General features: G+C 42.1%; 1 protein-coding gene across 1 annotated transcript in view; it reads right to left on the bottom strand.

Moving 5' to 3' along the window:
• Window positions 1-11,012, bottom strand: part of synpra (synaptoporin a) — a 47,118-nt gene extending 36,106 nt beyond the window's left edge. Inside the window, exons 1-2 of the mRNA XM_046312238.1 lie at window positions 10,878-11,012; window positions 10,650-10,715 (exon numbers count right to left, since the gene is read on the bottom strand). Of these exons, the coding sequence (XP_046168194.1) occupies window positions 10,650-10,715; window positions 10,878-10,895 (84 nt within the window). The 5' untranslated portion in view covers window positions 10,896-11,012. The remainder of the gene's footprint in view (window positions 1-10,649; window positions 10,716-10,877) is intronic.
• Window positions 11,013-24,918: the final 13,906 nt, after the last annotated feature.

Here is a 24,918-nt window from a genome sequence, read left to right as displayed (position 1 = left end):
TTGGGGCGGAGATATTCACCAGGCTGAGCCCAGGGTCCTTTTCCGTCCAGTTCCTCCTCCCATGTCCAATTCTCCAAGTGGTGCAGCCTCTCCCACTGCAACTGCTCTTCACGATTAACAGGGAGAGTAGGCTCAGGTCTGACTCCTGACTCAGCCACTCTCTCTCTGAGCCCTCCCCCAATACATATTTGGGGGTGACTTTCGGTTTTCGCTCTGCGCCGCCGTCTTTTTTCCGACTCCATTCGTCTATAGCCCTCTTCTCACTGCTCCAGCGAATCCCAGGCGGGCTCCGGCATTCTCTCTGGGTCGGCCGCCCACCTGTCTATTTCTTCCCATGTCGTATTCTCCAAGCCTCTGCTGTCCATAACGTCCTCCCTTCGCTGTTCAAGCTGTCACTGCCTGTTAACACGCTGCTCGGTCCGAGTGTGGTGGGTGATTCTGTAACGTCGTTCTCCGTTTGTCGAAAGAGAGTCGGACCGAAATGCAGCATGGTGGTTACTCAGGTCTTTAATGAAGAAAGCGATACATGAAATAACTATTACAAAATACAAAACAACAAACGGAACGTGAAACCTAATTACAGCCTATCTGGTGAAACTACACAGAGACAGGAACAATCACCCACGAAATACACAGCGAAACCCAGGCTACCTAAATACGGTTCCCAATCAGAGACAACAAGAATCACCTGACTCTGATTGAGAACCGCCTCAGGCAGCCAAGCCCATACAACACCCCTACTCACCCGCAATCCCAAATACTACAAACCCTATAAACAGACTTTCAACTCCCTCCAATAATTTTCTATGGGGTTGAGATCTGGAGACTGGCTATGCCACTCCAGGACCTTGAAATGCTTCTTACGAAGCCACTCCTTCGTTGCCTGGGCGGTGTGTTTGGGATCATTGTCATGCTGAAAGACCCAGCAACGTCTAAATCTCACGATACATGGCCCCATTCATTCTTTCCTTTACACGGATCAGTCGTCCTGGTCCCTTTGCAGAAAAACAGCTCCAAAGCATGATGTTTCCACCCCCATGCTTCACAGTAGGTATGTTGTTCTTTGGATGCAACTCAGCATTCTTTGTCCTCCAAACACAACGACTTGAGTTTTTACCAAAAAGTAATATTTTGGTTTCATCTGAACATATGACATTCTCCCAATCTTCTTTTGGATCATCCAAATGCTCTCTAGCAAACTTCAGACGGGCCTGGACATGTACTGGCTTAAGCAGGGGGACATGTCTGGCACTGCAGGATTTGAGTCCCTGGCGGAGTAGTGTGTTACTGATGGTAGGCTTTGTTACTTTGGTCCCAGCTCTCTGCAGGTCATTCACTAAGTCCCCCCGTGTGGTTCTGGGATTTTTGCTCACCGTTCGTGTGATCATTTTGATCCCACTGGGTGAGATCTTGCGTGGAGCCTCAGATCGAGGGAGATTATCAGTGGTCTTGTATGTCTTCCATTTCCTAATAATTGCTCCCACAGTTGATTTCTTCAAATCAAGCTGCTTACCTATTGCAGATTCAGTCTTCCCAGCCTGGTGCAGGTCTACAATTTTGTTTCTGGTGTCCTTTGACTGCTCTTTGGTCTTGGCCATAGTGGAGTTTGGAGTGTGACTGTTTGAGGTTGTGGACATGTGTCTTTTATACTGATAACAAGTTCAAACAGGTGCCATTAATGCAGGTAACGAGTGGGGGACAGAGGAGCCTCTTAAAGAAGAAGTTACAGGTCTGTGAGAGCCTGAAATCTTGCTTGATTGTAGGTGACCAAATACTTATTTTCCACCATAATTCGCAAATAAATTAATAAAAAATCCTACAATGTGATTTTCTGGATTTTTTTCTTCTTATTTTGTCTTTCATAGTTGAAGTGTACCTATGATGAAAATTACAGGCCTCTCTCATCTTTTTAAGTGGGAGAACTTGCACAACTGGTGGCTGACTAAATACTTTTTTTGCCCCACTGTACAGTGTGTGCAAATGAAGTAAGATTAGGGAGGTAAGGCAATAAATAGGCCACAGTGGCAAAATAATTACAATATAGCAATTAAACACTGGAGTGATAGATGTGCAGAAGATGAATGTGCAAGTAGAGATACTGGGGTGCTAAAGGAGAAAAAAAACAATATAGGGATGAGGTAGTTGGGTGGGCTATTTACAGATGGGCTATGTACAGGTGCAATGATCTGTAAGCTGCTCTGACAGCTGAGGCTTACAGTTAGAGGGAGATGTAAGACTCCAGCTTCAGTGATTTTTGCAATTCATTCCAGTCATTGGCAGCATAGAACTGGAAGGAAAGGCGGCCAAAGGAAGTGTTGGCTTTGGGGATGACCAGTGCAATGTACCTGCTGGAGCGCGTGCTATGTGTGGGTGTTGCTATGGTGACCAGTGAGCTGAGATAAGGCAGGGCTTTACCTAGCAAAGATTTATAGATGACCTGGAGCCTGTGGGTTTGGCAACGGATATGTAGTGAGTGCCAGCCAACGAGAGCATAGTGGTCGCAGTGGTGGGTAGTATATAGGGCTTTCGTGATAAAATAGATGACACTGTGATAGACTACATCCAGTTTGCTGAGTAGAGTGTTGGGGACTATTTTGTAAATGACATCGCTAAAGTCAAGGATCGGTAGGATAGTCAGTTTTACGAGGGTATGTTTGGCGGATTGAGTGAAGGAGGCTTTGTTGCGAAATAGGAAGCCGATTCTAGATTTAATTTTGGATTGGAGATGCTTAATGTGAGTCTGGAAGGAGAGTTTACAGTCTAACCAGACAGCTAGGTATTTGTAGTTGTCCACGTATTCTAGGTCAGAACCGTCCAGAGTAGTAATGTTTGTTGGGCGGGAGGATGCGGGCAGCAATCGGTTGAAGAGCATGCACTCAGTTTTACTAGCATTTAAAAGCAGATGCAGACCATGGACGGAGGGTTATATGGCGTTGAAGCACATTTGGAGGTTTGTTAGCACAGTGTCCAAAAAAGGGACAGATATATACAGAATGGTGTCGTCTGCATAGAGATGGATCAGAGAATCACCAGCAGCAAGAGCGACATCATATACAGAGAAAAGAGTTGGCCCGAGAATTGAACCCTGTGGCACCCCCATAAAGACTGCCAGGGGTCCGGACAACAGGCCCTCCGATTTGACACACTGAACTCTATCTGAGAAGTAGTTGGTGAACCAGGCGAGGCAGTCATTTGAGAAGCCAAGGCTATTGAGTCTGCCGATAAGAATTCAGTGACTGACAGAGTCGAAAGCCTTGGCCAGGTCGATGCATACGGCTGCACAGTATTATCTTTTATCGATGGAGGTTATGATTTCATTTAGGGCCTTGAGCGTGGCTGAGGTGCACCCATGACCAGCTCGGAAACCAGATTGCATAGCAGAGAAGATACGGTGGGATTCGAAATGGTCGGTGATCTGTTTGTTAACTTGGCTTTCGAAGAACATGGAAAGGCAGAGTAGGATAGAGATAGGTCTGTAACAGTTTGGGTCTAGAGTGTATTCTCCTTTGAAAAAGGGGATGACCTCGGCAGCTTTCCAATCTTTGGGGATCTCAGAAAGAGAGGTTGAGCAGGCTAGTAATAGGGGTTGCAACAATTGTGGTGGATAATTTTAGAAAGAGAGAGTCCAGATTGTCTAGCCTATCTGATTTGTAGGGGTCCTAATTTTGCAGCTATTTCAGAACATCAGCTATCTGGATTTGGGTGAAGGAGAAATGAGGGAGGCTTGGGCAAGTTGCTGTGGGGGGTGTAGAGCTGTTGACTGGGGTAGGCATAGCCAGGTGGAAAGCTTGGCCATCCGTAGAAAAATGCTTATTGAAATTCTTGATTATAATAGATTTATCGGTGGTGACATTCCTAGCCTTAGTGCAGTGGGCAGCTGGGAGGAGGTGCTCTTATTCTCCATGGACTTTACAGTGTCCCAGAACTTTTTGGAGTTTGTGCTACAGGATGCAAATTTCTGTTTGAAAAAGCTAGCCTTTGCTTTCCTAACTGACTGTGTATATTGGTTCCTAACTTGCCTGAAAAGTTTCATATCGCGGGGGCTATTCGATACTGATGCAGTATGCCACAGGAGTAAAATAAGGCTGCAATGTAACAAAATGTGGAAAAAGTCTGAATGCGCTGTATGCTTTGATTGAAACAAAATACAAGCAAGGCTAATAGTTTGTTATCATCTGCTCTAAGTCACTCACAAAACATTAATTCAAGAAGATCAAAATGCATAGGCTATTCCTATGAAACTGATTGAGATCAATCTAATGATTGGCATGCAAGTGCAAATATTACATTTTATTGAGACAATATGTGTGGGCATAGGTAACATTTTAATTGGAGGATTACTTTTTGGCATTTCTACAACAGGGCTCTCCAACCCTGTTTGTTCTTGGAGAGCTACCACCATTTAGGTTTTCATTCTAACACTTATCGAGCGCAACTGATTCAAATAATTAGCTGGTTTATAAGATGAATCGGGTTAGTCTGAAACCCTACTGTAACGAGTGCGCTGAGAGTCGGGAAGCAAGTACAGGGAGTGAGTGTTTTAGTAAAGAAACAAAACAATAAACACGATACACAAACAATGCACCGACATGAAACAAAGTCAATAACACCTGAGGAATGAACCAAGGGGAGTGACAGATAGAGTAAAGATAATCAAGGAGGTGATGGAGTTCAGGTGAGTGATGGAGTTCAGGTGAGCAGGTGCGCAAGACGATGGTGACAGGTGTGTGAGATAATCAGCCACCTGACGACCTAGAGGCCGGAGAGGGAGTATAAGTGACACCTACAGGACAGTAGCACTCCAGGAACAGGGTTGGAGAGCCATGATAGGCTATTCAATAAGCTACTGTTGGTAGAAACTTTGATTGAGGAAATGATGACGTCACTTACATATTTTGTGCGCTCCCTCATCTAAAAAATAGGCACTACACCACTGCAAGTAAGATCTGTAGCTGTAGCGTGATGCTGTCTGTATGCTGCATGTGTTCCCTGCTGGCTTCATCCATCTGAGCAGAATCCAAAATGCAACTGTCACTTGCTCATTACGAACAGGGTAAATAAAGGACCTTGAATGCAACTGTCACTTGCTCATTACGAACAGGGTAAATAAAGGACCTTGAATGACAGCACCATAAACAACTCCTCCTTTCACCGGGAGACTACTCCTAACACGTCTTAGCCTTCCTCTCCATTTACATTGTGTCGTAGCCTACACTTGGATTAGCCATACGCTGTAATTCATTAAACTGGACTGGATTATTTTACCACACCTGCATTTGCAATCCAATGAATGCACAATTTATGCAATAAACAAATATATGCTACAGAAGACTATGTAGGTCCACTAATACAGGACTAGTAAAGTCCCAGTGCACTACTTTTGTGATTTAAAAAAAAAGTTTATATATTTGTATTTTTCAGGGGGTGCTGCAGCACCCTCAGCACCCCTTGGCAACAGCTAATGGGGATCCTAAATAAATACTCAATACTAAATACATGGGCCTTATTACAAGCTCTACTGTCTCTGGAAGTCAGTGGATTTGCATTCTGTTGATCTAGTAAACTTGAACTCAGAGCGTTGCTTGAACTATTGATTTTTTTTTTTTTACATCAGCTCTGTATGCAAATATCCTTCGGATAGGAATGATATATCTCCAACAGCAAATTATCTTCCAGGGGGGTAGTCATCAAAACAAGTCCAACAGTACAGTCACTGTAGTATTGAAGACTGTGGGGAGTAAAAACAGACCCAAACCACAACGTGGTCAGTACAAGGACGTGATTGCACCCACATGTGTTTCCCGGGTGATAAGCCTCGCATGCAGAGAGAGGGGGGAGATTCATTCTCCCTAGAGAAGTTGCATCTCTTTTCACCAATCCCCTGGCATTCAAAAGCAAAAATTATATGAAATGATAATTCCTCTTTTGTAGTACTACCTCATTTGCATAACAATGGCGGCTTTTTGGCTCCTCTCTCCCACTCTACTCTGCTCTATAAGAGGCAGTGGACCGGGGTCAATCTCAAAGAGTAGATGAAAATTTGACATATGAACTTTGTAGCATTGCCATTCTGAACAGGTGTCGATTAGCAATGCCAGGTTTGAGTGGGAATGCATGCCGAGTGCAAAGCTTGTGATTTGTGAAACCAAAACAGCGAAAGCCCAACTTCCGTTATGGTTCTGTTGGTGTATCAAGTTTCACAGTCACACGGAAGTCACAGATCCTATACTGATATCTGATGTGACAAGCCATACAAATCCATGTTAGAACATTTTGCAGTTTTGATGTTGTTATTATATCTGAGCAAATAACAGCATTAGCCATGGCAAAATACATAGAACTGCAGGAAATTATCTTTAAAATTGCAACATTTACTTCAGCTCCACAGCAAAATGTGTAGAATTGTATCGAATTAGATCTAAAACTTCACAAATGTCTCTCATCTCCATGGAGAAATGTGTAGAATTGCAGGAAATTGCCTTAAAATACAAAAATGTCTCTACACCGCCAAGATGGGGCCTCTAAAATGCAGCCGCGACAACAGGCCAACCCCACCACCTAAGCCTTTTTTTATCCATAAAAAACACTGCACTACACTTACATATACATGACACACGACACACGCACGTACACAGAGACAAACACAACAAGGAGCTAGGGCACATCTTAAAGCGCAGCTTCTGCATGACTTGAGAATGGGAAGCTTACAGGTGTTTGGAGAATTGTCCGCCACATACTGACAACGTGCCAGAGAGCCAGAGCTGCAGCTTTGGAAATGCATGGGAGATGATTATTTACCATAAAGTAGTGTGAAAGTATCAGGTTTTGATGACTAGATGCCGCCGTTCCTGCTATACCAACACACTCTTTTGTCCATTTTGCTGGTCTCTTGTGTTTATTAAATAGATCACAGCATTTATTTTGCAACTTTGGGTAGAACACGAATAGATGTGGCTCATGATTGGTACCCTAGGGCTTCTGAGTGGCGCAGCAGTCCAAGGCACTGCATTTCAGTACTAGAGGCATCACTACAGACCCTGGTTAAATTCCAGGCTGTATCACAACCGGCTGTTGTTGGGAGTCCCAGGGTTGTGCACAATTGGCCCAGCATTATCTGGATTAGGATTTGGCTGGGGTAGGCTGTCATTGTAAATAAGAATTTGTTCTTAACTGACTTGCCTAGTTAAATAAAACAGTGTGTGGTCATCCTCACAAGTCCTCCATGAAAGCAAATACTTCTGTCCTTCTCTTAGCAACCTAATACTGACTGACTGCTGAGGGCCCTATCTTGGCAAACAAGGACATCTGGGGCAAAAATACGTTCCATAGCTTTCAGAAGCATAATAATGCACTTCAGTACAATTAAACTTCTTCCTATTTTGATGATCTTTGAATACATTTGGACATATGACTTGAGTAATAGATTATCACACACTTCTCAGGATTCAATGTTGTGCAGAATGAACTGCTCATAAGAGTCCGTAATAGTAAAGGTACTGAAGATTACTTGGTTTTACTTACATCTCGGTCATCTCTTTTTTTCTGACTCTGGCCACTCATACTAATTAAGCTGAACCAATTTAACCACTCTGAGCATCCGAGTGTGTCAATGGGTTAGCTGTCTCTGTGTCACTCTGCTCCTGATGGGAAAGATGCTGTTTCCTCCTCTATTCCTCTGCATTATTTCAACACATTCATAGAGTGAAACTATCATCTCCATGGCACTGTGACACCACTACATGCTCAGATCTCTGTCAGCCATTGCCCCAGAAGCCACCAATTTCAAGCTGTTTGTGTGTGTGTGTGTGTGTGTGTGTGTGTGTGTGTGTGTGTGTGTGTGTGTGTGTGTGTGTGTGTGTGTGTGTGTGTGTGTGTGTGTGTGTGTGTGTGTGTGTGTGTGTGTGTGTGTGTGTGTGTGTGTGTGTGTGTGTGTGTGTGTGTGTGTGTGTGTGTGTGTGTGTGTGTTCTGCAAAGAGTCACCATATACTGAAACATCAGTCAACCAATGACTGCCTACTGTTATATAAAAAAAATACTTCAATTCAACAGCTGACCCCTGTGCCATGTCACTGTTGTAATTTAGATAAGTAGGCCTAAATAACACTGAAATGAAATTGTAGGCGACATATGATAATTTGATATCACTTCATGCTTTTATATTGTTGATATTTGTAAATAAGAGGTAAAGATGCATAACTGACCCAATATCAGAATTAGCCTCTAATCTATAATCAATGTAGTATTCCGCCATACTATCCGGTAAGGGGTGAAAATGTCAACGTCAGTGTCTAGGGTCATCATACTCTTGTCTGTGATTGTGACTTCACCGTGCCTAGTAGTGATTTTGTCAGTGGCTTGGCCTGTTAATCTCATCAGGGACAGTTTTGGAATAGAGGTGAGAGAAAGGACAGCCTGGTGTGGCCCATAGTGCCGCTGCTAGGAATGTCATGATTGCCAAGCTATGCTAATTCCAGTGCTTACTATCAAGGTCTTATTCTAGTGTGTTTTGGCTTTCAATACCAAGATGTTGGAGTAGCTAATGCCTTGAAAAATATTTGAATGGAACAGTTCACTCCAAAGAACCTACAGTTGAAGTCGGAAGTTTACATACACTTAGGTTGGAGTCATTAAAACTTGTTTTTCATTCACTCCACAAATTTCATGTTAACAAACTAGTTTTGGCAAGTCGGTTAGGACATCTACTTTGTGCATGACACAAGTCATTTTTCCAATAATTATTTATAGACAGATTACTTCACTTATAATTCACGTATCACAATTCCAGTGGGTCAGAAGTTTACATACATTAAGTTGACCTGCCTTTAAACAGCTTGGATGTCATGGCTTTAGAAGATTCTAATTTACATAATTTGAGTCAATTGGAGGTGTACCTGTGGATGTATTTCAAGGCCTACCTACAAACTCAGTGCCTCTTTTCTTAAAGTCAGAAATCAGCCAAGACTCCAGAAAAACAAATGTAGACCTCCACGAGTCTGGTTCATCCTTGGGAGCAATTTCCAAATGCCTGAAGGCACCACGTTCATCTGTACAAACAATAATACGCAAGTATAAACACCATAGGACCACGCAGACGTCATACCGATCCAGAACGCCGCAGCCCGTCTGGTGTTCAACCTTCCCAAGTTCTCTCACGTCACCCCGCTCCTCCGTTCTCTCCACTGGCTTCCAGTTGAAGCTCGCATCCGCTACAAGACCATGGTGCTTGCCTACGGAGCTGTGAGGGGAACGGCACCTCAGTACCTCCAGGCTCTGATCAGGCCCTACACCCAAACAAGGGCACTGCGTTCATCCACCTCTGGCCTGCTCGCCTCCCTACCACTGAGGAAGTACAGCTCCCGCTCAGAACAGTCAAAACTGTTCGCTGCCCTGGCCCCCCAATGGTGGAACAAACTCCCTCACGACGCCAGGACAGCGGAGTCAATCACCACCTTCCGGAGACACCTGAAACCCCACCTCTTTAAGGAATACCTAGGATAGGATAAGTAATCCCTCACCCCCCCCCCCTTAAGTTTTAGATGCACTATTGTAAAGTGACTGTTCCACTGGATGTCATAAGGTGAATGCACCAATTTGTAAGTCGCTCTGGATAAGAGCGTCTGCTAAATGACTTAAATGTAAATGTAAATGTAAATTGACAAATTATTTAATGCCACAGCCTCCCATGATTACAATGGAATTATGGAAACCAAATATATACCAGTGACTTGCAGTGTTTTGACGTGAACTCCTAATAATGACAGCTTGCTGTTGAAACGTTGGTCAATACATTACTGCATCAAAGCTACTAGAGTGCTGCTTTTCCTTTACTGTGTATCCATATGTGACAGGATGAAATGTGTTCCATGAGAGCACGCACGCACACACACACACACACACGCACCCACACACACACACACACACACACACACACACACACACACACACACACACACACACACACACACACACACACACACACACACACACACACACACACACACACACACACACACACACACACACACACACACACACACACACACACACACACACACACAAACGAGCTCTGACTGACTGAACGTTTTGGATCACCTGCCTGCTATTTTAGACTGACCCATAAATATCACCGTGAATAACCGTTACACCTAAACAACCAAAGTGACCAACCTCCCAGTGAAGACAGTAGCCACACTAGCCTTATGTAATAGAGCAGCAATTCATTACATAAACTTGAACCATTTGGTCAATGTAAAGCGAATTGTTCACACGCTGATTGAACATGCGCTGGGATGGTTCCTCATCAGAGAAAGTGGAACATCACTATACACGACATAGAACGCAATTATGAAAATAAAAAGTTTCTCCTGAGAGTAATGGAAATGAATGAAAACAAAACGTACAGGATAGCCTAACGCTACTCTCAAAAACACAACGAGCCCGTTTAGGTAGGCAAAACAAACACGCAATTATGAAAGCGCACAGGGGTTCAGTGAGCAAATGCAAATACGACTGTACAATGTATACAGCTGGGCTGTATATCGGCAGACACTAATAGATAGGATCAATAAATTGACTTCCTACTGTAGACATATTATCGTTCAGTTAACTCAAACAAAACAAATAAGTGTTTCTGCAAACACTCGACTTACCCATTCCAAAACGCGGATAAATCCAAGGGGTAATTTAAGCACTTGAAACGTTCCAACAGATACGAGCTAAGGGAATAATGACAACAACAATGACATGGAAACAAAAACTATATTGTTAATCAAATAGCCATAACTATTAGTATATAATTTGACAAATTTGAATAATGGCCTTTTAACGCACATTATTTTGAGACCTGACCAAACACCATTTACAATCAATAAACATACCTGGTTAGCTGATTCCATTTTCAAAATACTTATCTACCTGTTTAGTAAGACGTAAACAATTTTTACAGTGCTACCCAAACCGACTGATGTCTGTGCCTCGCGTAAAAGACTCTCGGCTTTAATTGCTACTGCACGGAAAAACCCGAGCTCTATTCGGCTTGTTGAAAAATAAAACACCATAGAGACAGACTGGGATTGGCTACACGGAAATAAACGATGGCGTCCACATTTGCCGATTGTAACGGCCTCTCCTCTGTCACATATGCCAAATACAACAGGTGTAGGTAGACATTATTATTATAGTGAAATGCTTACTTACAAGCCCTTATAACCAACAATGCCGTTTTAAGAAAATAAGTATTATGTAAAAAAAATACATACACTACCGGTCGAAAGTTTTAGAACACCTCCTCATTCAAAGATTTTTATTTATTTGTACTATTTTCTACATTGTAGAATAATAGTGAAAACATCAAAACTATGAAATAACACATATGGAATCATGTAGTAACCAAAAAAGTGTTAAACAAATCAAAATATATGTTATATTTAAGATTCATCAAATAGCCACCCTTTGCATTGACGACAGCTTTGCACCCTCTTGGCATTCTCTCAATCAGCTTCATGAGGTAGTCACCTGGAATGTATTTCAATTAACAGGTGTGCCTTCTTAAATGTTCATTTGTGGAATTTCTTTCCTTCTTAATGCGTTTGAGCCATTCAGTTGTGTTGTGACAAGGTAGGGGGTATACAGAAGATAGCCCTATTTGGTAAAAGACCAAGTACATTTTATGGCAAGAACAGCTCAAATAAGCTAAAATAAACGACGGTCCATCATTACTTTAATACATGAAGGTCAGTCAGTCAATACGGAACATTTCAAGAACTTTGAAAGTTTCTTCAAGTACAGTCGCAAAAACCATCAAGCGCTATGATGAAACTGGCACTCATGAGGAATGGAAGACCCAGAGGTACCTCTGCTGCAGAGGATACGTTCATTCGAGTTACCAGCCTCAGAAATTGCAGCATGAATAAATGCAACACAGAGTTCAAGTAACAGACACATCTCAACATAAACTGTTCAGAGGAGACTTTGTGAACCAGGCCTTCATGGTTAAATTGCTGCAAAGAAACCACTTCTAAAGGACACCATCAAGAAGAAGAGACTTGCTTCGGCCAAGAAACACGAGCAATGGACATTAGACCGGTGGAAATGTGTCATTTGTTCTGGAGTCCAAATGGAATATTTTTGGTTCCAACTGTCATGTCTTTGTGAGACGTGGTGTGGGTAAACGGATGATTTCAGCATGTGTATTTCCCACCGTAAAGCATGGAGGAGGAGGCGTTATAGTGTGGGGGTGCTTTGCTGGTGACACTGTCTGTGATTTATTTAGAATTCAAAGTACACTTAACCAGCATGACTCCACAGCATTCTGCAGCAATACGCCATCTCATCTGGTTTGGGGTTAGTGGGACTATCATTTTCAACAGGACAATTACCCAAATCACACCTCCAGGCTGTGTAAGGGCTATTTGACCAAGAAGGAGAGTGATGGAGTGCTGCATCAGATGACCTGGCCTCCACAATCCCCGACCTCAACCAAATTGAGATGGTTTGGGATGAGTCAGACCGCAGAGTGAAGGATAAGCAGCCAACAAGTGTTCAGCATATGTGGGAACTCCTTCAAGACTGTTAAAAAAGCATTCCAGGTGACTACCTCATGAAGCTGGTTGAGAGAATATAAAGCTGTCATCAAGGCCAAGGGTGGCTACTTTGAAGAATATAAAATGCATCATATATTTTGATTTGCTCAACAGTTTTGTGGTTACTACTTGATTCCATATGTGTTATTTCATAGTTTTGATGTCTTCACTATTATTCTACAATGTAGAAAATACAAAAAATAAAGAAAAAACCCTACAAACCCTACTACCCTTGTGACCATCACTCTAGCCCATTCAAGATGAGCCTGTCATCTTCTGCCAGCCTCAAATTGCTGTACTTTGTGCAGAATAATAACACCCAAATCACCATGGCTCTAAAAGCCTCAAAAGTGACTATATATACACTTAGTATACAAAACATTAAGAACACCTGCTCTATCCGTGACATACTGACCAGGTGAAAGCTATGATCCCTTATTGATGTCACTTGTTAAATCTACTTCAATCAGTGTAGATGAAAGTGAGGAGACAGGTTAAAAAAAGATTTTTAAGCCTTGAGACAATTGAGACATGGATTGTGTATGTGTGCTATTCAGAGGTGGAATGGGCATGACAACATGTTTATGTGCCTTTGAACGGGGTAGTATATGCCAGGCGCAACAGTTTGTGCCAAGAACTGCAATTCTGCTGGGTTTTTCACATTATATTTAGGCAACTTCTATTAATTATAGGCTACATATATTATGTGGATTCTTATAGAGTTTGACAAATAAACCTAAATTGCCCAGAATTAAACATTCAGAGAGCATTGCAGATAGAAATTGACTAGATGTGATTCTCTATATACCAATTGTACGTGCATGGTTCTGAGAATTCTGTGGTACTGAAGGATCCCCTGTTTGAAGCCCAGGCAAACAGTCAGCATGGCTGTCGGCTTAACACAGCCCAAGGGCCAATAGGAACGTGACTCAGACTCACTGAAGCCATAATGTTATGTAATGTGGAGCAGGGACTGTTTCCAAGACTGAGTTGTACTCCTGTTTAGTCACAGTGTACAGTCATATTTAAATGTATGGGTGAAATATATTTTGCCTGACATAAAAATGTGTTTGATTCTCTGTGTGTGACTATTGTGATGAAACAGAACCCTGTTTTTTCTTGTCTTTTTCTGTTGATATGATCATACCTTTCTATGCGATAGCCATTCCTAGCCAGCCCGCTGGAGGTTGAGCCATTTGTCTTCTAATTAGCCAGCCGAGGCAGAGAGAAGAGAGCTGGACTGTAAACTACCTGCAGGCAAGATGATAGTGAGCGAGGATTCCTGATTCTGCCACAGAGATTATAATTCCAATAGAGATGAGTGAAAACCAAGCGACAGCGTGGCTAATTTTACAACATCTCTTCTCTCACTCCAACCCTCCTTCTCCCCTTGTTTTACTCTCCTGCTCACACACATCCCTCTCTTCTCATCTCCTTTTCTCCTCCTTCTCTCCCTCTCTCTCTCACGCTCTCTCTCTCTGCCTGCCTGAAGTGCTGTCCTAGCGATTAGGAAACTGTGAGATCTGATTGGCTAATCTTCGCACCACAGAAGATCTAAAAGAAGTCAGCAGGAAGAATAGAGGATCTCATGCATACTTTATCCATTTAGTTGGATGTGATTGTTTTCATGAGCCAAGTCACAGACAGCTGTTTCTGGAAGGGATGCCTGCCATTCGTTTTTAGATGTTGAGAATTTTACAAGCTCGTCAGGGTCAGTAAAACAATGGTCAATACAATGATTGACCATAGGGAGATATTGATGTTGACTGATATTAATTTAGATAATCTCTTATCCACAGAGCACAGGTGCCTAGTGGTTAGAGCATTGGACTAGTAACCGAAAGGTTGCAAGATTGAATCATTGAGCTGACAAACAAAAAACTGTAGTTCTGCCCCTGAACAAGTTAACCCACTGTTCCCCGGTAGACTGTCATTGAAAATAAGAATTTGTTCTTAACTGACTTACCTGGTAAAATACATTTTTTTACAATCACTTTGGCACTAATTTTGGGACCTCGATGTCATTTTTCAAAACTCTAGACACAAAACTCACAAGCAATGATCAAAATGCAAATTTTTCAAAACTCTTAACACTTTTTCCAATTGCTTGGATACAATACACATAAAGCTAAAATAATTTTTTCATTGAACTAAAATCACCTGTTCAAAATGACACAACTTAAAATCAAAGTATTAGCATTTCAAAATGAAATTCAGACATTACATCTGAGATGACTGTCTATTCCTTTCATTACAATGATCTAACTATCAATTGATACAACTGCTCAAAATGATAAGTAACTGTTGCATTAGTCTTAATGCATAGTTTTACGGAAACTGATGAACAATATTCTATGTTTAGATCATGAAAGTTTCAGGATTACGAGATCCATTGATGCCAATTACCGTGGAATATGAACCAATTGGACTACATTATCTGTGGATGTAATATTTTATCATCATCCTTTATCAAACACTGTTTCTATGGTCCCATGTACCACTTTTCCAGACCATGTTTTCAGATTTGACATTACTGTACACTCACTGGCCACTTTATTAGGTACACCTATCTAGTACTGGGTAGGACCCCCTTTTGCTTCCAGCATGAATTATTCACGGTGTTGTACGTTAAGAGATGCCCTTGTGCACACCACTGTTTTAAACAGCTGTTATTTGAGCGTTTGTGGCCTTTCTGTCAGCTTGAATGTGTCTGGAGATTCTCCTCTGACCTTAACAAGGTGTTTTTGCCCACAGAACTGCCGCTCACTGAATGTGTCTTGTTTATCGCACCATTCTCTGTAAACTCTAGAGACTGTAATGGGTAAAAATCCCAGGAAGGCAGCTGTTTCTGAGATGCTGGAACCACCATGTGTGGCATCAACGATCATACCACGGTCAAAGTTGCTAAGATTACTCATCTTGCCCGTTCTAATGTTTGGTCGAACAACATCTAAAGCTCTCTATACTATATACTCTGTATATTGAGTTGCAGGCAGCCACATGATTCGCAGTTCGAATGTAACCTTCCATGATGAGCTAAATCAGGTCTGTAGAGCTGATGGCATGACCTATGTCATTGTGTGGGATAATGTCAGGTTCCACCATGCTCAAACCGTGCAAGCATGGTTTCAGGCCCAACCACAATTTACCACCCTGAAATTATCCCCATACTATCCTTCTCTAAAACCTGAGTGTCAGGCATGGATTCGCCCGAAGATTCTTCCCAAGATGTTTGGCTAATGAAAACATCCATTGTGATGTGGATGAGAACCTGTGGCCAAATCCACAAAACAGAGCTGATGGAAATATAGAAGTACAGTAATCAATCTTTTGTTTTTCTTTTTACAGTAAGCCAGGTGAGGAACACTGCAGTTGATGTTTTACTGTCGTTTTTTTCTTGTTTTGTAGCTAATTATTTTTGCTTTGATTCAAAGAAACCTATGTTTGATTTCATCAATGAATTTCATATTTTGTTCAATGATTCCACTGTGTCTGTAGCATTCTCTCTACTAGTCCTTCTACAGTGATGTATTTACGTGTAGTACCATAATAAAACATGTATCACATATTTTGTACTGCAATATTTAATGATCGTACAAAAACTACACAGTGAAACTGTCGGTATCTTGTGTGTGGGTGATCTAAATGAATGTTCCTATGGTATTTCATGATAAATTAGTTCTTTGAACCAATGATTCTGCAAGTGCAAGGTTTCATTAAAGATATGAATGCACAATGCAATGTTTTGAACATTGGACAGCCTGTGTTACAAGTGATGACCGTTTTGAGTTTTGTGTCTAGAGTTTTGAAAAATGACTGGTTCTGAAATTAGTGCCAACGGGATTGTAAAAAACTGTAATATATATATTCAGTATATATATATATATATATATATATATATATATATATATTTTTTTTTAGATCATTACCAGACCAGACCACAGTCTCCAGAGTGGTCATGTCACCACCTGAAGATTCAGAGGGGCTTTTTCCCCCCAAATGTGAAAATGGACGTTTTGCCCCCCTCAGGAAGAGCCACTGTTCATTTGAAGGAGGCTGCATGTGACCGTTCCAAGGTCAACTCGCATCGCTCTACCAGCACATAGTGCCACCACCCCTCAGAGAATGCTGGGAAAAGGCTGCAAATAGATGCAAAGCAACTGAAGGAATTTTTTGCAGGGATCGCAGCTGTGTCCGCTCACTCACACTCGATTTCTTCCTGCACGTTAAGATTCTGAGAAGAGGTGAATAGGGGTGATTCTGTGCCATGATAACTGTCATGTTAAAGTGATGCCCACCTACTGTCTACTGTAGCTCTTATGGGGAGTTGTCTTATCCCTGTCAAAATCCTCTTGGGGTTTTAGGGGAGACTCCTTGGTGCTGGAACAGCATCCTTTCGGTCCCCCTGGATGGGAGTATCAAGAAGAATCTGTCACACACACTGGCAGGTGTCCAAACACATCACACATACCTTGACAAACTGCAAATGTGCTGCAGAGGCAGAAACGAGCACACCTGGGTTTAGTACCTGGGGGACCAGAGAGTGACAGTGTGTGTGTGTGTGTGTGTGTGTGTGTGTGTGTGTGTGTGTGTGTGTGTGTGTGTGTGTGTGTGTGTGTGTGTGTGTGTGTGTGTGTGTGTGTGTGTGTGTGTGTGTGTGTGTGTGTGTGTGCGCGTGCGCGTGTGCTCGCGCATGCATGTGTGTGTGGGTGGGTGATAAGAGAGAGGGAGAGTAAAATTTGATCATTCAGATACTGGTGGGATTGTTATAACCATGTTAATATTAATGCTGACTTGAAAACAACTGGCAACTAACTTCTACTACAGTAGTCAAAATGACTGGAAACATTGTTTGTCAATTCCTCACGATAAGGGCGGAGCAAACATATTAAGGTTTAATTAGAAATGAACCAGCCACAAGGATCTACACCTCTGTGTCTCGAATCAACATTTGCCTATGCAGGCAGTAGATTAGATCTCCAATTAAAGTGTTAATAACATAAAAGCTAAACTAATTGATCATATAAAGCTTTGACCAGTGGCAGTGTGGGGTGTCTTTGTCACCATAGTTACAGTGTCTCAATTAACCCAATGTCAAGAAGACATTACAGTCATAACGCCCCCTGTTGGTCACACAAAAAAGAGGTGGGAAAATATCAGAGGCTTTAGTTGAATAGCTGGGGATTATACAGACTTAAAATTGTTTTTCTTCAGCCTAAGAAAGAGTCTGTAAATGTACAGTTATAATCCTGGGATGACGATGGAAAAGCAAAAATATCCCTAAAAGGGAGTTATGTCAAGTAAATGTATTAAGAGTGAAGGATTATGTTGTGTGTTCCTCTCTGGTTTTGGGCAGGCAGTATTATAAGAAAATACACAGTATCCATTAGTCCAGTTTGGTCACGTCCTGTTCAGTTTAGTCTCATCTTCCTCTAGGGCAATAGACCAGAAGTGTGTTTTAGCACATGTGCTGACCAGCCACAGCACAGCACTCACACCTGTACCCTAACACGTGTAGCCTACTGGAGAAAAACAAATCAGTCCTGCCCCCATAACCACACCTGATACAGCAACACATGTATCATCAGAGACATGAAACCATTATTTTTCATTGATTTAACCATAATCTAGAGATCTGACAAGAGGTATTATATTCATATTCATTGAGTCTCTACTGTGGAGTACTGTTATGTTCATCATACAGGCAAACAAACACACACAAAAAACAACTGTAAGGTTCTAATCTCGGTTAACCCAGAAGTAAAATCTTGTGTAATTTGGTCAACTTTGCAGAATCTGCCCATGAGAGATGAGTACTTTGATTTTGCTCTTCCATCATCAACATAGAGTGGAAAGTCCTTATTTTATATATATTTTTTTACTCCAGACAACTGCACGATATAAATTATATACAGGAAACTGTCAATGAATATCTCCCTCGACCCATTGCCTATCTGAATTAGGATCTCTTGCTGTTGAGTTTCCTAGACACTAGGTGGCAGTTTTACTGTACGGTGTGCTACGTTCAGGGCTGCTTACCTTTATAGACCCCTGCAGAAGGCCTTACATGCAACTATCATTTTCCCCATGAAAAGTAACCGTTAACATACGTTTTTCCTGAAAATAAAACAAAGGTGTGGAAGCATGATCACATACAACACAGCATCTCACACACTAGGAGTTTGTCATGAACTGTTACCTACTTTTAAAGGCCCACCGCAATCAAACATTGGATTTTTCTGTGTTTTATATATATTTCCACGCTATGAGGTTAGAATAATACTGTGAAATTGTGAAAATTATGATAATGCCCTTTTAGTGTAAGAGCTGTTTGAAACCTGAAATTTCAGTCTGTTTTGGTGGGATGGAGTTTTGGCCCACCTGGAGACATCACCAGGTGGTAAATTAGATAAAAGACCAATAAGAAAGAGAGTTCCAAACCTCTCTGCTAATAACAGCTAGTTTTCAGTTACCCCCTCCCCTTCAGACCACTCCCAGACAGTCCTGGAAAAATTCATGTTTCTTTTGGACCATTTGAATTGAAAAGAATCATCGTATGGTACTTTATTGTTACCCAGAAATTGAGATAAAAATGGCTGCATTGGATCTTTAAATGGCAGACCTACCACCACTGATGCCCCCGTTTTCTCAGGAATGCAATGCTTCACATTCTTAAAGCAGGTCATCATGTCTTACCTAGCTATCATTGTAACTGTTCAAGAGACACCCAGAACGACCAACGGAGAAAGTGTTCATTTAAAAGGGAAAGTGTGTCCTTTTTTCAGATCTCTCTCTGTGTGGGTGAGGGATGTAACGAAAGACAGTTCCAGAGCAGGCCGCGTTAAGCTGCTGGAGCACAGAGCAGTGTTACACTCTCTGGGTGTGGATGGAGCAGACAGCACAGTGACACTGGGAACAATTACTGTTCTTCTCCTCTGTTTAAGCCTCTTTCATATTGCACATATTGGAGGATTTATAGCAGAGAGCAGGCCAGTCACTTATCCAGAGCAACAACTGTACAACTGGCCGACGTCCCAGAGCACGTCCAATGTTTACAATATTGCATAGTCTGTCTCTCGTTTCCAATGGTGAGCTTTGCGGTCAATAGTATATTTTGATGAAGATCAGAGGAGCATGTATTTGATAGTCCCTCTGCTTGTCTCTGTCCTTCCTCCCCTCTCCTCTGTGTGAAACCACCGTTTTTTCCTCTATTCTTTTCATAGGTATTAACAAAGTTCTGTGCATTGCCTTGAGGCGTTCATGGTCTATATAGTAGTGTTTGATGGACTAGTATCTGAACACCTGTGTGTGCTTTGCTGTTTAACAGTCTCACTACATTTTTATTCATAGGAGAATGGGAGATACAGTATTTGGCCTCTGACAGGCTTGATGCTTTTTTGCTTATTTTCTGCAGTGAAATGTCATGGCTCAGTCATTTTGGACACCATCACATTTTTCATAGTTAGTTGTCAAACCTACAATCATGCGCCTGCAAAAACACAAAGAAATGAAACACAATTAGACACTGAAACAAAAGCCGGGCATTTGGAAATATGTCTGGTTAAATGGCATTAACCCTGGTCTCATTCTGCACCAGTAAAACAGCGTACATAATCAGGAGTAACATTAGCACGATAGGGAAAACACTGACAGAGAGAGAACGAGAGAGAGGGAGAGGAGGGGGAGCTGTAAGCACAGTCTATGATGATGGCCTCAAACTAAGATATTGGTGAAATGAAATACTCATAAACAAACATGTGCATTCAACCACAAACACATACACACATATTACAGTAGACCCACAGTCATTTCCATATGCCTCTGAGTAGACCTACACAGGTCATTTGAGCTCTTGCCACAGATTGAAATACAGTGAAAACAGTCAGGTTAAAAAATCTGAATGGCTTACCCAGATGCCTCTGATAGACAGAGCTGTTCCCACATCTGTCATTGGTCAGTAGATTGCTTCTGAGGGCACCAGGAGAAGTCTACTCTATGACAACAGGTTTAGCCCACATGTTGCTAGGCAACTAATCCAGTGGGGAAGGAATGGGTCTATTCTCGTGACAATGACGGACAATTATCGGATGCTTATCTCTTTAAAGACGTTTTCCAGTGCATTTTTTGCAATTAAACAAAATGCATTTATCCTAATACTATTCTTTACCTGACAATATGCACTTTTTCATGTCACAGAATATTTGATTATTGGCTTTCAGCTTTGGGCCATGACTATGGTCACTTTCAAATTCTAATAATGAGATTAGATGAGTTTATTAGTGACATGCACAGGGTCACAGATGTAATTGCAGGGTACAGTGCAATTCTTAAACTCAGAGCTCCAACAGTGCAGGTAAAAAAAAGGAGAAGTGAATGAAACAATAATACAAATAATAATAAATACATATTTACAACTGTAGCAATGATAAATGTCTATTGGGGGTTTGGGGGATGGGGGAGCATGTAGCTTGTTGGTGGCTATTCAGCAGCCTGATGGTCTGGGGGTAGAATCTAATGGCCAGTCTGTCAGTTTTTGGCATGATGCGCTTATACTGCCCCCGTCTGATTGATGGAAGTGGGGAGAACAGGCTGTGGCTCAGGTGACTGAGGTCCTTGATGATCAATCTTCTTGGCCTTCCTACGACACCAGTGTGCACCCAATGGTGTGTTTGGTTGAACGTAGCACCCACTGTAGAGCCTTTCTGGTCAGTGGTGGTGAAGTTGATGTACCAGACTGTGATGCAGCCCGACAGTATGCTCTTGATGGTGCTCCTGTATAACACTTCGATGGCCCTCGGGGACAGGGAGGATTTCTTCATCCTCCATCAGGGTCTACATCAGAGAGATGTAAGCTCTATAGTGGGAAATGATCACTGGGTCTTGATGTTCAGTGATTGTTTGCTTTGTTTGTGTGACATCAAATGGAGCAGCAGAATCTTCTGAATCCTTAGTTATAAATGACCATGGAAACTCTCTGCTGCTGACCTCTTCATTGTTTTGATGTCAAATTTCTATTTTGGAATGTACGGCTTATGTCTGTACTGGACTGGCTGTATAGTTGTCATCCAGCCATGGTGCACCAATGGCATAAAGTACTTAAGTAAAACACTTTGAAGTACTATATTTTGGGTATCTGTACTTTAATATTTATAATTTTCACAACTTTTACACCACTACATTCCTTATGTACGTTTTACTCCCATACATTTTCCATAACACCCAAAAAGTACCTGTTACATTTCGAATGCTTGGGCAATATGGTCCAATTCACAGACCTATCAATATAACACATTGTCATCCCTACTGCCTCTGATCTGGCAGAATCACTCAACATAAATACAGCATTAGTAAATTATGTCTGAGTGTGAGAGTGTGCCTCTGTCTGTCTGTACATTTTTTTATTAAATGGTGGAGTATTTTATTAAGGGTAACTTTTAATTTTACTTGCGTAATTTTCTATTAAGGTATCTTTACTTTTACTGAAGTATGACTGTTGAGTACTTTTTCCACCACTGTTCTGCACCTTGAAGGACCCATGATGTGGAAATGGCTTTGCACATGACAAGATGCATTTGTAGGCTCAATGCCAAATGGGGTATGAAGCCACCTGGGTGAACCCTGCTGCCAGTGTACAACTGCATGTCAGCTATCACATCGTTTTATGTATCCCTTAAAGCATTGTTCAATCACATCATTGGGTAAAAAACAGCACTAAATCTTCAGAAATAAATCAACTAGATGTTTTCCAGTGATCAACTGCAGATGCCAGAGAGGCTCGTCCTTCCTAACTCCAATGATTTTTATTATATATTTTTTTTATGTGGTTATCTGCTGCTGTCAATCTCCATCTGAAATTAGCGCTGGGAAACATACAACTACCAGAGCCTCTATCTACTCTGCAGGTATCAGGAGATGGGAGGCCAGATAGAGCCTACCCTGTGACTCCAGAGCACTGATAACCTGGAGACAGGCTGCCAAACACATCCAGTCAAAAGAAAGGGTGGTTTTCCTCATCAGCTGTACTCCCCATCTTCTCCCCACACAGCCAGTTCTGTTAGCTGGATGCACATCAACACACTGCTTATTCAGTCTGGGAACAGAGACTGTGTTAATTAACTGACTGAGGAGAATCACAGAGGGAGATTGGGGTGGTATTGCGAGCTTTGGTATCATCAATTCAATTCATCCCTCAAACATAAAGATGGTAGCTAGAGAAGTAGCCCAATGTCACTCACTCACTCACTCACTCACTCACTCACTCACTCACTCACTCACTCACTCACTCACTCACTCACTCACTCACTCACTCACTCACTCACTCACTCACTCACTCACTTACTGTACATTTTATTTCACAACGGTGGATAGGTTTACTATGAATTATTTAATGACAAAAATGTGCTTAGAAATATGGCAAATATTGAATAATTATATATTTCTGACAGAATAGAAGGATAAGGAATAGGGAGTGTAATTTTTACTTGGAAATAACAGACCAGTAGGGGCTCCCTCTCATTACCTAGCATATAACATTTACATTTACATTTACATTTAAGTCATTTAGCAGACAGCGACTTACAACTTGGTGCATTCACCTTATGACATAGTGGGACAGTCACTAACAATAGTGCATCTAAAACTTAGGGGGTGGGGTGAGAGGGATTACTGGTATTCCTTAAAGAGGTGGGGTTTCAGGTGTCTCCGGAAGGTGGTGATTGACTCCGCTGTCCTGGCGTCGTGAGGAGTTTGTTCCACCATTGGGGGCCAGGGCAGCGAACAGTTTTGACTGGGCTGAGCGGGAGCTGTACTTCCTCAGTGGTAGGGAGGCGAGCAGGCCAGAGGTGGATGAACGCAGTGCCCTTGTTTGGGTGTAGGGCCTGATCAGAGCCTGGAGGTACTGAGGTGCCGTTCCCCTCACAGCTCCGTAGGCAAGCACCATGGTCTTGTAGCGGATGCGAGCTTCAACTGGAAGCCAGTGGAGAGAACGGAGGAGCGGGGTGACGTGAGAGAACTTGGGAAGGTTGAACACCAGACGGGCTGCGGCGTTCTGGATGAGTTGAAGGGGTTTAATGGCACAGGCAGGGAGCCCAGCCAACAGCGAGTTGCAGTTGTGTAGTAGCTACTATCCAACAGTAGAAAAGGATTCCATGACAATAATGTATATTTCCTCAAAGTCCCTCTTAAGCCAACTCAAATATGTGCCTGTCCTACCCCCATGGATAGGCTTAGTCATAGTATTGCACACCATTCTGCAGAGACAGTGTTTCATCGTGCTGAGCTAGAATCTTACTGTAACCTGAATTGAGCATGCTGATTGAAGTCTATCATTGGCAACAATTGCTAAGATGGGACAATTTTGTGTGAAGAAAAGGTAGTCTATCCTGGGAACCAACACTTCTGAGAGAGGAGTCTTGAAACACACAGGCCTACATGGTTTTAATAAATGGGAAATTATTATTCTTTAAGGTCTGTCTGTGCTGGTGGAACAAACCAGGGGATGGGTTTGATGCGGTTCTCTCGCCTCTACAGAGCACACAGGTCCAGCGCAATGAGTATCTCCCTGTGGATATGATGTAACTCATATTTACTGTAAGGGCAGTGTGCTGAATACAGGCTCTGGGATTCTCTCTCTAAAAGGATCTGTACAAAACTACCAATGGACATCCTCCTGACCTGTCCTTCTCCAGCGAGTTCATTCACACAACGCAAACACACACACACACACAGACAGCATGCTGGCGTCTACTGAAAGTGAGGCAGTTATTACCTCAACCATTCCCTTAAAGCACAGGCTGTTGTGTGGGAATTTGTTTCCCAGTACAATTTTTTATGCATTCACATTTTGATCTATCGCTCTACAAATGTGTTTTGGTGGGAATTCCAATGCATGAAAGTGCATCAATCATAAGCAAGTATGATGAATGCTTGGTATGTCCAAATAGAATGACTGACAGGCTTCATATCATTACATTGTCATCAAATCATGTCTATAAATGGATTGATCTCTGCAGGTGGTACAGTTTGTTCTGTGGGTTTAGGGAAGCTTGGTCTCGCACTCAGTAAACATGGTTGTTGTCACATCAAATATAAAAAGTAGGACTTCTCTGGACTGAGGTCAAGTTAGCTTTTGCCACATCCGGTATGTTCCCTTTCACCTGATCACTGTGAGAGAAAGCAGTAAATGAAACTACAAGTCTAGCAAGGGCAAAATTTAAGTTGGCACCAGTTGTCCTAATACATATTCAAGTCAAGTGGCTCTCTTGTGAACACACAGTCATGTTCTATTTCAGTTCAACCTTTGGTAATCTGGCATAGGCATGACAAACACTCCTTAAAA

Source organism: Oncorhynchus gorbuscha, linkage group LG18 (genome assembly GCF_021184085.1).
Source record: "Oncorhynchus gorbuscha isolate QuinsamMale2020 ecotype Even-year linkage group LG18, OgorEven_v1.0, whole genome shotgun sequence".
Taxonomy (NCBI): domain Eukaryota; kingdom Metazoa; phylum Chordata; class Actinopteri; order Salmoniformes; family Salmonidae; genus Oncorhynchus; species Oncorhynchus gorbuscha.
This window is presented reverse-complemented; position numbering and strand designations above follow the sequence as displayed.